Source organism: Mus musculus, chromosome 1 (genome assembly GCF_000001635.26).
Source record: "Mus musculus strain C57BL/6J chromosome 1, GRCm38.p6 C57BL/6J".
In the NCBI taxonomy this organism is placed as follows: domain Eukaryota; kingdom Metazoa; phylum Chordata; class Mammalia; order Rodentia; family Muridae; genus Mus; species Mus musculus.
The window spans coordinates 168,426,457-168,441,956 of NC_000067.6; the positions used below are offsets into that span (position 1 = coordinate 168,426,457).

Here is a 15,500-nt window from a genome sequence, read left to right on the forward strand (position 1 = left end):
AAGGCGCCTCTCATGGCTAAAACGACGCAATTATCAGCTCTGCAATAAGGTTAGGTCCTGGCACAGGCACCTGGATGATTCAGAGGTCTGGGAAGCCTGTCTCAGGTGCTTTGTCTGCGTGTTCCATCCCCTACAAGCACCATCCAACAAAGGAACTATTTACTAATTTCACAGACATTTGAAAGACCTGAGTAATTGCATATTCAATCAACAGTGACCCCTTGAAAAGATTCTTTTTTTTCTTAACAGAGAAATCCAGAGAGACATTTAGAGAGACCTTTAAAAGGAGAGACGTAAGGAAAGCCACCTTCCGCAGCCTCCCCCCTTCCCATGTGTAACTATCAATGTATATCAACCGAGCATGCAATCATATCTATTGTCACTTTCATTTATGTCATGCCCTTGCTTATATGGTTTAGATATGAATTATTGACTGTTATACACCTTGTTGTAAAAAATAAATAAATATACGGGATGGCAGGTACTTTGCCCGGCTTTAAAGTGGGCGAGAAAGTCAGAGACCAGCAGCCGCTCCCTGTCTGCATGCACCCCCCCAGTCCCTCTTTATGCCCTGGCGTTAGATCGCCTTCCCCACCCTTTCTTCTTACAAGGGAGCGATTTAACCCACTTTGGAAAATTAAGGACCAAGATAAAGAAACAAGAGGACAGTTGCTAAGTGGCCTTTCTCCGCACATCTGTTGTTTAAGAACACCTCTGATTGATGACTGCGATTTTTTAATTGTTGCTTTAAAATTTAAATGCCCTCCTGGGATGTGTTATAAGTGTGTTAGTCTATGATATGAGGCTCAGAAAGTAGCAAAACAAGAGAGGGAATGATCTCTGGATAACATAGTGCCCTAAATCTAAAGAGGGTCGGTCCCTGCTAGAAAAACCAGAGGCCATTCAAAAGCCCGTTCACCTAATATTGAATTGGACATTCCACAAAGGTATTCCAAGACACTCTTTTGAGAACCTCAAGTTGGTGACTCTGTGTAAATACAAAGAACAAAGTGGCCAAAAAAGAAAGGAAACAACAGCTTAGCTCTTACTCCCCTGCCCAACAGCAGGGGTGAGAGATGGGGGTCAGTCATTGTAGACAAAAATCTATTTCTTCAGGAAATGGATTTTTACATTTGTATTTTTCCCCCAAAGGCATATCATTCTATAAATTTCCCGTCCAAACCTCTGCCTTAGCCCCAATTTCAAAAAGAGTTGGGGCCAGATTTAAAGACAACATACTGCTTGAAAGCGGCTGTCAAAGCTGTTTCCCTTTAGAGAAAGCAGCCATGGACTTCCCTGGTAGCGCTTGCATTCTAAAACACTAAGGTCCCAAGAACAGCAGAGGAGCTGCAGGCTCAGCGGGTTTAACTAGCCAAAGAAAAAGGCCCAAAGGTTGGAGTTTTCATTCCTACCTGTTTTTTCTTTGATTTCACACAACACATTAAACAAGGCAGGCTTCATTCTGTGGCAGTTTAAAGCATGTTTTCTGCAAGAAAAAACAAAACAAAAACAAAAAACAAACACAACAGCTTAGGTGGACACTCAAGATCAAACTGATAAGGTACAGAGGGGACCTCAACACTTAGCCAAAAAAAAAAAAAAAATATACACCAAGCCTAACTCTATGGCATGCTTCAGTTGTTTTTATGACTTAATATACAAAGTCCCACCATAGCAAAAGAAGCAATGGTAATTAGCAGTGAGGGTAGGGATTTAACTACAGAGCAGAAATAACCTAAATTATGCCCATTAGGGAAAGGGTTTTTCTTTTCATCTTTCTTTCTTTCTCCCCTCCACCCCTTAGTAAGTGGTTAAAACCAAAGTGGAATTCTTCAACCAAGAATCCTACCCAAGACAATGAATGCATCAAGGCCAAATGCCTAGGTTAACAGTTCTGTATAATCTCTGTAAGGGCCATAGCCTAGGAGCTGTGCCTCTCCCTCTGTGTGTCTGTGTGTGCGCGTGTGTTTTCAAATTTAATTCATCCATGTGTTCGAATTCATTCTGCAGACGCCCTGTCTTCTCATAAACATAAGATGCTTGAAAGGTCTTGTGAGTAGAACTGTCAATTTATAAAATTTCAGTCCCCAAGTTAAAGAGTATGGAAATGCATTGCCAGGGGGCAAACATACCCAGATGGGGAATAAATTCATTTCTCTGTGTTCACATTATGGCTCTTGTGCGCACACGGCTTATTTGCAGGTGTTGAAATTCAATTATTTACAATTAGGACCTTGCACCCACTGGGGAAAAAATAAATACAATTTTGCCTTTTAGATTAGTGATTTACCTGTGGTTGTGCATGTTTGTACTGGGAATGCACTTGAGGGACAGAACAATGCCCTTCCTTCTAGTTTACTATAGACTCACTTAGCAGAATGATATTGTTTTGGAAACAAAATACTGATGTTATCAGCTACTAGCTAAGGGAATTCTGTTTACTAACTAAATGTATGTGTAAAGATAAGCAGAAACCCCCGGGCACTCAAAACACATTCAATTCTTTTTCAATCAGTTTTAAAGTTAAAAAACAAAACAAACCAAAAGAAAAAACAAAACAAAACAAAACAAAAAAAAACAAAAAAACAAAAAAAAACAAAAACAAAACCCCACATCCTCCAGAGAGGCAGGGATCGCATCACAAACATGCTCTGTACAATTGTAACAGGGGAATAGTAAACTCGAAATTCAAACCGTACATACACACAGCATCTAAAATAGTTATGGCTTACTTTCTGAATTAACAAATATGCACTTCAAATGTAGAACTAGTAAGAAAGAAAAAGAGCTTAATAGTCTAAGTAGTTACATTTTTTCAAGAAAAAAAAAAGGTGGGGGGTTAGCAACCTAGTTCTCAGAAGGGGTTAAAAAACAGAATGTTCAATGTATTTAAGATCTTTTCTGGGTCTTTAAAAATACTTCCCACTAGTCTTTTTTTTTTTTTTTTTTTTTCACACACAGGCCCAAATGCAAAGAATTGGCAGCTCATCTAGAAGCTTTGCCTCCCCACGCTACACAAATGGGGTTAGAGAGAGACAACTGGATTTTTCCCCATCCCCAAACTGCATCTGATCTTTCTCAGCATCTAGGCCATTAAAGGGGATACCCGCTGAGAAGAGTTTGTCGTCAGTTTCACAAAAAAGAGAGAGCAGAAAAGTAGTGAGGACCCACGTTCACTGGCCTCTTCCACTTCAAGAACTTGTGATCAAGCCAGTTGATCAGTGGTGTCTGAGTGTATTTTTCTGGAACAATGTTATGGAGGAATCTGTTCCAATTCAAGAGAGAGTTGCCAGTGGGGAGCCTCTCGTTTGTCATACCCATTAGCTTTTCTTCAGATAATAACATTGGAAAAGAGGACCAATTAATTTTTCAAAAAATCTCCCCCCCCCCATTAAAAGCATGAAAATAGTTGGGGGGGGGTCCTTAACAGTCTCGAGTTTTTCAGGCATCCTAAGCCTTAGCATTTCAGTTTACATGTTCCATGTGTTCGCAGCTAAAATGAATGTAATTCATAGCATGCGTGCTCTTAGCTGCTTCCTCTTACTTTCTCAAGGCTGTGTTTCTCTTACATAAAATCCACATTACTTGTTAACCATATAACTAAGTCACATAAGGTTTAGTCACTCTGTAATATGTTTAAAAGAATTCCAAAGCAAAATAAAAAAGTACTCAGAGATTTAACAGAGCTGAGCAATTGTGTGGACATATGTGGCCATTAGATTTTTTTTTTTTAAATCCTTCCTAACTGAGTTGGGCCTTGGGCAAGCTGTTAGTGGCTTTGCCACTTAACCTGTGTTTTCATTTTGAAAGAGGACTTGCTGTAAAAAATCCTAAAGTGGAGAACTATGTATACCTGGTGGTGGTTCAGTTAAGGAAGTCCCAGTTTCATAATTATGTTTCTTCATACCCTGCCCTACTGAAATACAAATGAAGCCACCAGTTTCCATTTCAATTTAGGAGTACTCTTAGTGATCCTGGAAGAGGCATGGGGTAGAAAATATGGTTGGTATTTGTTCCCACCCCTTTATAAAGGACCACACATAGGCGCCTCTGTCCTGTGAGAACAGCAAGTCAAATAAGAGACAATAAAGTTAAACTAAAAATCGGAGTCTCTTAAAACTAACAAACAGCCCTCAAAAGCAAAATTGTCTTTCCTTTCTTCCCATTTCCTTTTTCTAAAAACAGAATGGAGTGATGGCAAGGTATTTTCTTAGTATCTGACATCTACTAACACAGAGCTACCTTGCTTTTTGTGTTTGTTTGTTTGTTTATTTTGAGTGGGGAGTGAGGAAAAAAAGACCAAATAATTATTATTATTATTATTATTATTATTACGGAAGGGTAAGTGAAGAAGAAAAAAAAATCAAACTTGCTGAATTAGCTTAGGAGTCAGCGGGATCTGCAAATAAAGTGTTCTTGGGACATTTTTTTTTATTTTGTCATGTTCCGAAGTCCCTCAACTACCGAAGGCATGGAATGCGGCTCGGAACTTGACAATTCTGCCTCCTTCATACACTTTTTTAAAGCTGTAAAAAAGTGCCGAGGGCCGCTTTCGGATTAGTTGGCAGTATTTTCGGCGTGGCTGCGTGTTTTTGTGCATTCATACAAATACCTCTAACAGACACACTCGCACAACATCTATCTACACACAGCCATATCTCAGCACGGGCGATCACACTTTCGATAACAACGCTTCTTTAAATTTTACTCCTCCGCCATAGAGTTGTTTGTCAAAATGAGAAAAGAAACAACATTTTAGAAGAAAGCGCTGTGGTGATTCGGTTCCCATTGTTTCCCCCTGCGAGAGGGAGGGAAAAAAAAAAAAACAAGAAAGGCAAAGAAAAGCCTCCATCTCACCTGGCCTGCGCTTCATCCAAACTCTGGTCTGTGATGGTCATAATTTGCTGTAAAATGTCCCCGATGTCCTGCTTCCTCCCGCCCTCCCCCTCGGTCCCTCCGGCCCCATCCTGCAAGTGCTGGGACAGGCCGGGGTGTCCGGCCATCCCGACCCCAGCGTGGGAATGCATCAGCCTCGGCTGCTCGTCCATCTCTGAAGGCTCCGGCAGCCCCGGCTCTTCCTCTTCGGCTCCTCGGATCGGCGCCTGGGAAGCACCGAGGCTTTTTATCCTTCAAGCTGTCTTCAAATCCTTTTCAGGATAAACAGGGACCAGGGTTTTAAAAAAAGAAGAAGAAGACCAAAAGGGGAAAAAAAAAATCTCTTTGCCTCTTTAGAGGATGGTGGGAGGATGGGGAGGGGGAGGGGGGCGTGAAGGGGTTGCGGGGTGAGGGTGGGGATAAGGGCTGGTGGGGAAGGGTGTTGACTCCAAAAAAGCAAGAAAAATAAACCACCTTCCCACTTGGCGAAAAGAAATCAGAGCCGCCTTTGGGTTTTTCAGTCCGATCTCCTTTGCAAGGCAGAAATGGGCTCCCGGCGCTTAAATCTGTGGCTTAATCCTTTTGCAAATATGCATTGATCGGGAGAAAGGAGAGGAAGGCAGGGGGATTGCAATGCAAACTTTCCCCCCCACCCCCCGCTGCCCCCCACCCCCACTCCGGGCCAGAGTGATCTCAAAGGGGGTGGGCTGTAGCAGAAGCCAGATCACCCCCAGCCGTGGCGGCAGGCAAAGCCCAAGCTCTTTCCTCCTCCGTGTCTCTGCAAACTCCAGCAGCCCCGTCAGCCTCCTGCTTTTGTTTAGCCCAGGCTCAGGACTCCAGAAACATATACAGAAAAACCACAGCCTGAGAGGAGGAGGAGGAGGAGGAGGAGAAGGAGGAGGAGGAGGTGGAGGAGGAGAAGGAGGAGGAGGAGGAGAAGGAGGAGGAGGAGGAGAAGGAGGAGAGGGGAGGGGGCCGAGGGAAGGGGGGAGGGAGCGGAGAGGCCAGGAGGCGGGGGTCAGAGGAGGGAGGAGGGCTCTTGAGCCCCGCCCCCTTCTATGATTGGCTAGTCCTGAAAGTGGGCTCCTCCTCCCCCTACTTTCCACCCAGCGTCTCCTCCTCGGCCTCCTTCAGCTCCTCCTAGCCCGGGAGTCTTGTCAATCAGAGTTCAGAGGTGGGCCGGGAAGGAGGCGGAGCTATGACCCAGTCTCCAGTTCTTAAAGGCGCAGAGAGACCTTAGCTTCAGCTCTTGTCTGCTTCTCTTAGGCTCCGTCCTTGAGGGAAACGTGGCTCCACTTAAACGCAAGACTGTAAAATTAACACGAAAGCACACAGACGGTGTGGATCCCTCCGCCCCACCCCTCGTTCGTCTACGCGGTGACGCTGCGGTAGTAAACTTGATTCTCTGAAATCCTTAGACCTCAGGGAAACTGTTGAAAGCAAAACTTTGTTATATGACGTAGTTAGTAAATAAAATCGGGCTGCTAAGATAATGAATAATAGATCAAAGTCTAGGTAGTGGATAATTTGCAAATCCTCAACTCTATGCCAGCAAAGAGAATATAAATTGTCATTTTTGTGGCATAAACAGTAGCTGAAGTGTGGACTTTGAGGAATAAAACTCGAGAAAAATACTAATAAATAAGTTTACCAAAAAAACCGAATTCAACATTTCTCTTCCCCCTGAGGGAAGTTGGTTATTTGGCTTAAACACTTAATAAGGGATTGCATTATCACAGTCTGGTTCTAGTTTTTAATATAGTCTAATAAGCATTAATAACAGGGAGAAGAAGGAAACTGACATTTATTGAATGCCTACTATGCACAAAGTAATTTACTTGAGTTATTGTATTTAATCCCCAAGACATCTCTGTGAATTATGGATTATTATTCTCATTTCACAGAGAGGAAACTCAAAAAGGTTAAAGAATTTGTTCAAAGTCCATAGTTATAAAGTATCAAAGCTAGAATTCATACCCAAGTTTGGGTGGATTCTTAGCAGGCCTCACACTTAACAGCTCCATGTGAATGTGGTAAAAGTTACTTGCATGTCTGTTGCTTGTCTAGCTTGCAAACAGACTTAAGACTTAGAAGAACAGATCTTAAAACAAGAAGGCTGGGATTAGAAGTAAAAGGAAGTAAATGAATTAAGAGAAGCCAATAAGGAGTTAGAGCCGGGGTAAATCCACACATTTACCTTTATTTTCCTTTATTCCAACCAACAGTAGAACCTGATTGGGCACTTGGTCTGAATACCCATAAGATAAAATAACACTCTCGTCATTTAGAAAAATTCTGGACTTCTTGGGACTATTCTTCTGTGTAGCCATCAACCCTTTTCTGGCGTAGATATAGTGCCAAAGGAGCCACTGCCAGCCTCAGTGGCACCAATCAGCAGAATGGGAAGCAGCCACCTAGCCAAGCACTTGGAGATCCTCAAATAGAATTTTATCTTTTTCATCAATCATTATGCAAACATTTGGCAAGATAAGGGGCCCTGAGGGAAGCACTTCAAAGCAGCTCTTAGCATGCTCATTGGCACCACTGGTAAAAGGGCATGCAATAATGCGTATTAACTGTACTGACAAATCCATATTACTTAATAAAAATGGCTTTATTCACACACATATCTCAACTTGTAAACTCTTGGTTTAATCAACACTTATCAGAAGTTGAGTAAAACTATGTACTTAAGTCACATGTCAATCTCGGCCCATGTGGGCCAAGACATAAATCCCTTGTCTCTTACAACATGAGGTAGGAGCAGAGCCTATAAAGAAATCAGTTTTGAAGCAATTGGTTCTGAGTCGTGAATCTCATAAAGTGTTGCCAGGTCAAGTATTAAGAGAGGTATCAGTAATACCATAAGATCATTATCATTGAGGCTCAATTTTGCTATGGGAATTAAGGATGTGTACAATATTAATAGAACAAATAACTAATATTTATTGCTTACCATGGTATTTTTCCTGTTCAAGGTACTTAGGTCACTACAACTCATTGGTCTCAATTCTTATGCTTTAAACTGTGACTCTATACTGTTGCCCAAATAAATTACAATATAAATAATCGGTACACTAGAAAAAGCACACACTGCAGAAGAGATGAAAGAAAGTGAAGATCCACTTAGAGTAAGCGCAAGTGGGCTTTGAGGCAGTTTGAAGGACAGATTGGTTCTGGAAGGCGGGCGGGGTTCACAGAGGCTTCAGGGTGTGGACACAGTGGAACTAACTTTAAGGAGGTGTGACTGCCCAGGCAGCGTTGTGCTTTCTCCCATGGAAAACTGAGGTCACATGAGTGACTGCTTCAAGCATGGGAGCAGGAGGCATGGCTAGTTATACAGTTGTCCAAAACTAGCAGGTCAATGACTCAGGCTGCACAAATCGTCTGAGAAGGGGAGACCAGGTTAAATCCCATCAGCCAAAAGGCAATAGAAACCGGAAGGCAAGGACAAGGTTGAGATGGTATCAGGATGGTACCACTGTGAGAGCCGACTTGGTGTGAGGGAGAAAGATAAAGGAAATGGCTTCCAGTGTGGAATAGTGCAGCATTGATACAGTCATAATTATAGCTGTGGATACAATGTATCCGGGGCTGATACATTAGCACTTCATTTGACTCGTTTAACACCCAATTTAAACACCTTCCTAGTCTATGGTAAAGAAGCAAACTTCCTTAAATTCCTAGACAAGTACAGACTAGCATCACTCAGTGACTGGCTAGGATTTAGTCCATCCTTCTGTGGATGTTTTGTTGTATGGACATGGATTGTACTGAACGTACGAAACTGTTCTGTCACTAGATTGTACGATTTTGTGTGAACATCTCTATATCCTGCCTTCTGACCTTATTTTTTAATGCAAATAAAGGAAGTCAAAGGGAGAAAACACCTTAGGTGAAATAAAATGTCTAGGCTTACATTAGGGAAGTTATAAAAGTAGGTTCTGAGGAAAAAAAAATCCTACGTGCAATTTCTCAACTTTATGAAGCATAACAGAAGATGGATACTAGTTTTTATTCCTTTCTTATCTGGACAATATTTTCCTTATAATCTCGCTGTTCTATAAATGTGTGCTGGAAGAATTCATAACTCTGGTGACCATGCTGAACATCAGAGGAGCTGAGGCCTGCTGAGTCCTGCTTTCCGGATGTGAGTCACTATCAAAATTTTACCAAGTAACAAAGCAGCTTTCTCTTCGTCTAACCTAATTCTAATGCGCCACAGAGTCATCCCACCATGCTGACCTCTGTGGCAAGACTAGGTGACACTACGGGTTCTCTTTCAAACTTCTTCAAACATAGTAGGACACAGTTCTCTTCACTGAAGGGAAAAGAACATGGTGTGGGGCATGAGTGAAAGGACCCCACTCCATTTCCTGGTAAACGAGGACTTGGATCTGTTGGCATGTTCAGAGACAGATTCACAACCACACACATGGTTCTATTTTCTAAGAAATACCTTTTTAAATTTTTTATTCAGGATTAGTTCCCAGACTGTCAATGGCTCATTAGAAGTAGCTACTGAATGATAGTCAATATACTATCAATGTTAGGACTAAACGGCCAACAGTTCAGACCCTGGAATGCCAATCAAAGGTGTAGGGAAGCATTGATGCTTTACATCATCATGGTCATTGTCATATTCTTTAAGGCATTGGGAACATAGTAATGAAGAGACAGACTGGATTCTTTCACTTGCACTCTAATGTGTGAATAAGGAAGCACACAAGCCCAGAGATGCATACATTTTGTGGATAAGACGAATCAGTCTAATGATCAAGGAAGTAGAGCCACCTTCAGAGCTCAGCTTTGAATAGGAAGAGAGTTGGATGCAAAGACTGTAAGGTGGTGAACGGCTTTGAGAGAACAGCATCAGGAAACAGCAGGATAGATACATGTATGCACTCATAGAGGCTATGACAGTATGAAGAAGGCCAGTACAAGCCCAAAGCAGATAGAGTTCCTCCCAGAAAAAAGGCTGGTAGGTGGGCACAAAGTCCCACCCTTAGACAAGAAGTTTTTTGAAAATAATATCTGCTGGGAGGGGGAAATCAGTTTTATTCATGGAGTAACACTGGGTGTATCAACAATATGCCAGTGCAGGACCCGTGCTCAGAAATTGCCCAGCACAAATTGGCCTGTATGTTTTTAGTGTCTTTTCTGTTGTTGTTAAGAGAGAGAAAGAACATGAAGCTGGTTGGATAGCAGAGGAGAAGAGCTAGGAAAAAGTTGGAGATGGCAACAGAATATGATTAAAACGATACCATATGACATTCTCAAAGAATTAAAAACAAATTTTTAAATAAATAGTCTTTTTCCAAGCTGTCCATAGATTTGGTTTTGAACAATGAGATGATGCAGAGACAAGTATGCAGAGATGATGCAGAGATGCTGGGGATGGGAGATGTGGAACCAGGAGAGAGCTACTGCTAAGAACCTCTTCTGGGATGAGCTGAAGGAAGGAGAGTGAAAAGGAAGCAGGAATGTGGCTTTTGAGATGAGACAGCATACGGAATTCAGTGCTGAGCCACGTGATAGAGTTAGGATTTTATTCTAACTGCTTTTGAAGTTCACAGAGGATGCTAACCAGGGATCTGACATCCAACTTTGACCTGACAAATGTTTTATGACAGCATCCTGCGTCGGACTAGGCACTGTCTAGTCAGCAGAGAATATCTGGTTTCAGACACCCTAGGCACACTTTCTGCTCTCCTGAAGAAAAGCCATCCTTGCCAGTGGGATCTTCATTACCTTCATTTATGCTTCTGGGAAGGGCTGCTTCACCTATGCATGGTGCTTTCATTTGGCCCCAACTGCTGTTTTTACTGTTCTTATGGGTGTTTTTTCCACATCCCCAAGACACATAGAGTTCAACCCTCTACTGTCCATACTACAAAATACATACTACTGTCCATACATACTTTTTACAGAGGGTGGGAAGGAGCTCTGAAGAGCCACTTCCATCTTTTCCAACAGGCACCAATCTTGAGATCCAGCAGCTGGGAGAACACTAAAAGCTACACGTCGGGAAGGCCCAGACAGTACAGAGATAACGGCACATCAACTAGCAATTTCATTACAGAAATAATGCTGTATACAGGGGCATGGATGAGGAGGTGCCATCTTCTTTAGCTCTCTGTAAACTACAGCCTGATTCCTCCTTCCCAGGTGCTGCTGTGGGATGTCCCAATTCTCCTCACCCATGACAGGATACCGTGATAGTTCACCCTATCCAGGGCCAAGGAGGAATGGGACCATGGTTTTCCTTGCTTCACCTGCTGCTCAAGCCTGCTCCCTGTATAGGAAAGGGTCTGAGGTGGCACTGTACCTATTGTTTCTCCATCAACCACCCTTGGATTCTAAGAGGCACCAGTTCTAGAAAAACAAAACAAAACAAAAACCCTTCTATTCTTAGTATACATTCTTGCAGAGTAGAAAAGTGCACAGCATACTCTGGGGGCAAGGCTGCCAGTGCCCATGATCTTTTACTCTTCTTCAGTTGACCTGCTCTTCTGTTCACTGCTTCACCTCTTGGATGGACTGTTCAGGGTTGAAAGACTTCCAAGTGTTGAATTTTGCCTCTTGCAACACATTCCCCTAGAAACTCCAAGTCAACACCAACCTTGGCACATTTGCTTTTGAGTAACCTGGATGGGCCAGCATCAACTTACCCCTTCTCTCATCCACTGCTGATTTCATTAGCATGTGCTCAACAAATATTTACATGTTGCTCTAAGTTGTTCAGATTGGTCAGATCCTCTTTCTTTCTTTTTTTTTTTTAAGATTTGTTTATTTATTATATGTAAGTACACTGTAGCTGTCTTCAGACACTCCAGAAGAGGGAGTCAGATCTTGTTAGATGGTTGTGAGCCACCATGTGGTTGCTGGGATTTGAACTCCAGACCTTCGGAAGAGCAGTTGGGTGCTCTTACCCACTGAGCCATCTCACCAGCCCCCTCTTTTATTTCTTATCTCACCACAGGGCTTAAAGCACTGCCCCCCACCTCCCCACCTCCCACCAGTCTCGGCTGAATTGAGCTTTCTTTAATAATAATAATATTCTTCTTCTTCTTCTTCTTCTTCTTCTTCTTCTTCTTCTTCTTCTTCTTCTTCTTCTTCTTCTTCTTCCTTCTTCTTCCTCTCCTTCTCCTTCCTCTCTTTCCCCTTCCTCTTCTTCCCCTTTCCCTTCCTCTTCCTCCTCCTCTCCCTACTCTTCCACTTCTTCTTCCTCCTCCTCTCCTTATTGGACCCCCCAGCCAGTGATAACCAAGTATCTGCAATGGCTCACATGAACCAGTGTATCATGACTGGTTTCCATTGCATTGTTCCAGGTTACTCAGCCTTGTCCTAGGAGGGGTGAGTGCCTATATACTACCACGTTTGTTAATTTCCATAATAGCAACTAGTCTCATCTACTCACTCCCATGTTCCACAGCCTCACAGGCCCAGCTGTGAGGATCCTTTCATCTGCTGCTTTAAAGTTAGCAGTCCCAACGCAAAGTATCCCGAGTATCCTCATTCCCTGTGCTGAGCCACTATCAAAGCCTTTACCTCCATGATGAATCCAGAATTTCCCCTTCCTCTGTGATAGAGTTGAATTTCAGGGGTGACTGCTCTCTCCCTCCTCACTGCTTTTAGATCCTTGCAAGGGCTCCTTAGCACAGACCTATTTTATATGCCTTTCCTCTTACGCACTGTCCACAGTGAGAAACAAAACCAGCAAAACAGCAACTTCATCTCATCCTCCTTTCTCCCCCATAAACCCCATTTCCCCTGGCAAATGAGAAGGTAAAGCAGGAGATATCAGCCACATCTCTTGGTAGCTCCTGCCTTACAAAGGCAAATCCTTTCTAGAGAGACAGCTCAAATTTTTTTTACCACCTAGAGCAGAGGCCACTCAACTGGTTGCAGAGACCTTCTAACTCTATGCATGTACTGCCTTTTGGAATTACAATATATTTTCTAATTCTTTGGCCTTTCAGGGGTTGTCCTGGTACTCATTTGGCAGGCCCCATTTATTAAGGAGGAATGTCATCTCAAATGACATAGAGGAAGATGGCCACTCTGGGATTCCTCATAAAGATTTTTCTCCAGCACAGAGCTCGACCTAGTTGGCATGTCTTCTCATGCACATCGGGGTGCATGCAGCTGCCAATACACTAAGAAGGAAAGCCATCAGTATCAGTTGGGGTTATTATTGCCGTGATGAAACTCCATGGCCAAAAGCAAACTGGGGAAGACAGAATTTGTTTGGCTTGTACTTCCACATCATCATCAGAGTAAGTTGAGAACAGGAACCCAAGCAGGGCAGGAAAGTGGAGGCAGGACCTGATGCAAAGGCCGTGGAGGAATGCTGCTTACTTACTTGACCCTCATGGATTGCTATTTCTCCTTTATTATAGCTCCCAGGACCTCCATTCCAGGGGTGTCTGTCTCCACCCACAATGGGATGGACCCTCTCAAACCAATTACTAATTAAGAAAATGCCCCACAGGCTTGCCTACAACTCAATCTTATGAAAATATTTTCTCAATTGAAGATCCCTTCTCTCTGATGACTCTGCTTTGTATCAAATTGACACAAAACCATCCAACACACCATCTCTTACCATATGGAAAATGGTATCCATATTGAGATTGCTCCTGGGTGTTCTACCCTCACACATATCAGCCTCTATATTGTATATCTTACTGCCCATTGCAAGGTCTGTTTAACTACTTCTCTTTAAATTATCTATGGTTCTTGTTGGAGACCTATTTGGGTATCACTTGTGTTATATTACCTCTAGATAAGGCACTGAATACAGACAGAAGAAATGATTGTACCAGGTCCAGCTTGGCGAAACAGTGAGCTTTAGAATAGCATGAATGAGAGGTAATTTGCAGGGACATGGGTGACCCAAAGGGTAGCAAGTCACCAAAAAAAGCTCATCACTCTCTCAATGACCACAATAGGTGTCCCTACACACAACAAACTGACCCCTCTCAAATTAATCACGAATTAAGAAACTGTTCTACAGGCTAAACTACAGCCCAATCTTAGGGAAGTATTTATGGAACTCATGACAGTTGGTGCTCTCCTGTCCAACCTGTGAACACTTCAACTGGAAAGTTACCTCCTCCCTAGCAATTGTTTGCTGCCTATACTACCTCGCAGAAGAGATTTATGAATAGGGACACACTTTTTTAAAATTATCTATTTTCTTTATTTACATTTCAAATGTTATCTCCTTTCCTAGTTTCCCCTCCGAAAATCCCCTATATCCCTCCCTCCTCCCCCTGCTCCCCAACCCACCCACTCCCATTCCTGGTCCTGGCATTCCCCTATACTGAGGCATAGAGCCTTCACAGGACCAAGGGCCTCTCCTCCCATTGATGAACGACTAGGCCATCCTCTGCTATATATATAGCTAGAGCCACAAGTTCCACCATGTGTTTACTTTGATTGGTGAGATAGCTCCAAAAAGCTCTGAGAGTACTACTGGTTAGTTCATATTGATGTTCTTTCTATGGGGCTTCAGTCCCCTTCAGCTCCCTGGGTATTTCTCTGGCTCTTTTATTGGGGACCTTGTGCTCCGTCCAATGGATGACTATGAGCATCCACTTCTGTATTTGTCAGGCACTGGCAGAGCCTTGCAGGAGACAGCTATATCAGGCTCCTGTCAGCAGGCTCTTGTTGGCATCTGCCTAGGTGACACACTTTCTGAACGCCTCAAGTCTTGCAAATTTCCTGGGCTAGAAAATTCTGATCAACTTTGAGGGAAAGGTTCAATTCACAGGAAATAGCTTAAAAACACATACATCCCATTACAATTGAACTTCCTCTGATTAGTTCCTGCCTCTTAAAGTTTCCATGACTCCCAATGGTGCAAAGATGTGGGAGATGAACCCTGAGCTTGAGGGTCCTTGGAGGGACTTGAGAGACACTTTGCCATGTCATTGGCAGTTCCTAAGTCACAGTGGCCTCCTAGGAATTCACCCGTTTGCAGTGTCTCCTTCCCATCTTCTTAATCAAATGTCATCAGTTGAGCTGACTAAAGCAATTCAGCTTAAGGTACAGCTAAAACATCAGTGTAACCCCCTAATAATTGTAGATAGTTGTGTGGTCCAAAGTGAGCTTTATTTTTAGGGAATTCAAATTTCATCATACACAATTCCCAGATTATTGGCTCCAACCAACTTTATTGCTCCTAACTCCACAAGCTATGGAGGTCTTCTGGCCCAAGTCTGTTTAGAAGACCTGATAAAGGGTTCACTGGGACTTAGGAGAGCTAATGAGGTGATTCAGAAAGGGGAAAAAAAAACTCTTCTGCAAAGCTTGTTTTCTTGAGTTATATCCCCAGAATGCACCTCATGGGAGGAGAAAACTTCCTACTGCAGACAACCCCTCTGACATCCACACGGGGCTCAAGACACCTGGAACCTATGTGGTAAAGATGGCCTTAATCACAGACTGGTATGGGCTAGGCCAATGAAAGTGACTGGGTCTTGGCTTTCTTGTCATTTATTTGATTCACACAGAGGAGACACATGTACAAGAGGGACTGTGTAGAATGTCTTCTGCGTTATGAGCACATTTACAATGTTTTATCAAGCACAACCAACTGTTCCCATGGCCAACTTAGA

The 15,500-nt window shown here is 42.9% G+C and overlaps 1 protein-coding gene across 6 annotated transcripts in view; it reads right to left on the reverse strand.

Moving 5' to 3' along the window:
- Pbx1 (pre B cell leukemia homeobox 1) overlaps positions 1-5,909 on the reverse strand; it is a 313,002-nt gene extending 307,093 nt beyond the window's left edge. For 4 of the 6 annotated variants that reach the window (NM_008783.3, NM_001291509.1, NM_001291508.1 and 1 more), the window contains exons 1-2: positions 4,858-5,713; positions 1,413-1,486 (exon numbers count right to left, since the gene is read on the reverse strand). In NM_008783.3, coding sequence (NP_032809.1) covers positions 1,413-1,486; positions 4,858-5,048 — 265 coding nt within the window. In that variant the 5' untranslated portion in view covers positions 5,049-5,713. Of the gene's footprint in view, positions 1-1,412; positions 1,487-4,857 lie in introns of all 6 variants that reach the window. The other 2 variants (XM_006496700.3, XM_006496699.3) reach the window with 1 other exon arrangement.
- Positions 5,910-15,500: the final 9,591 nt, after the last annotated feature.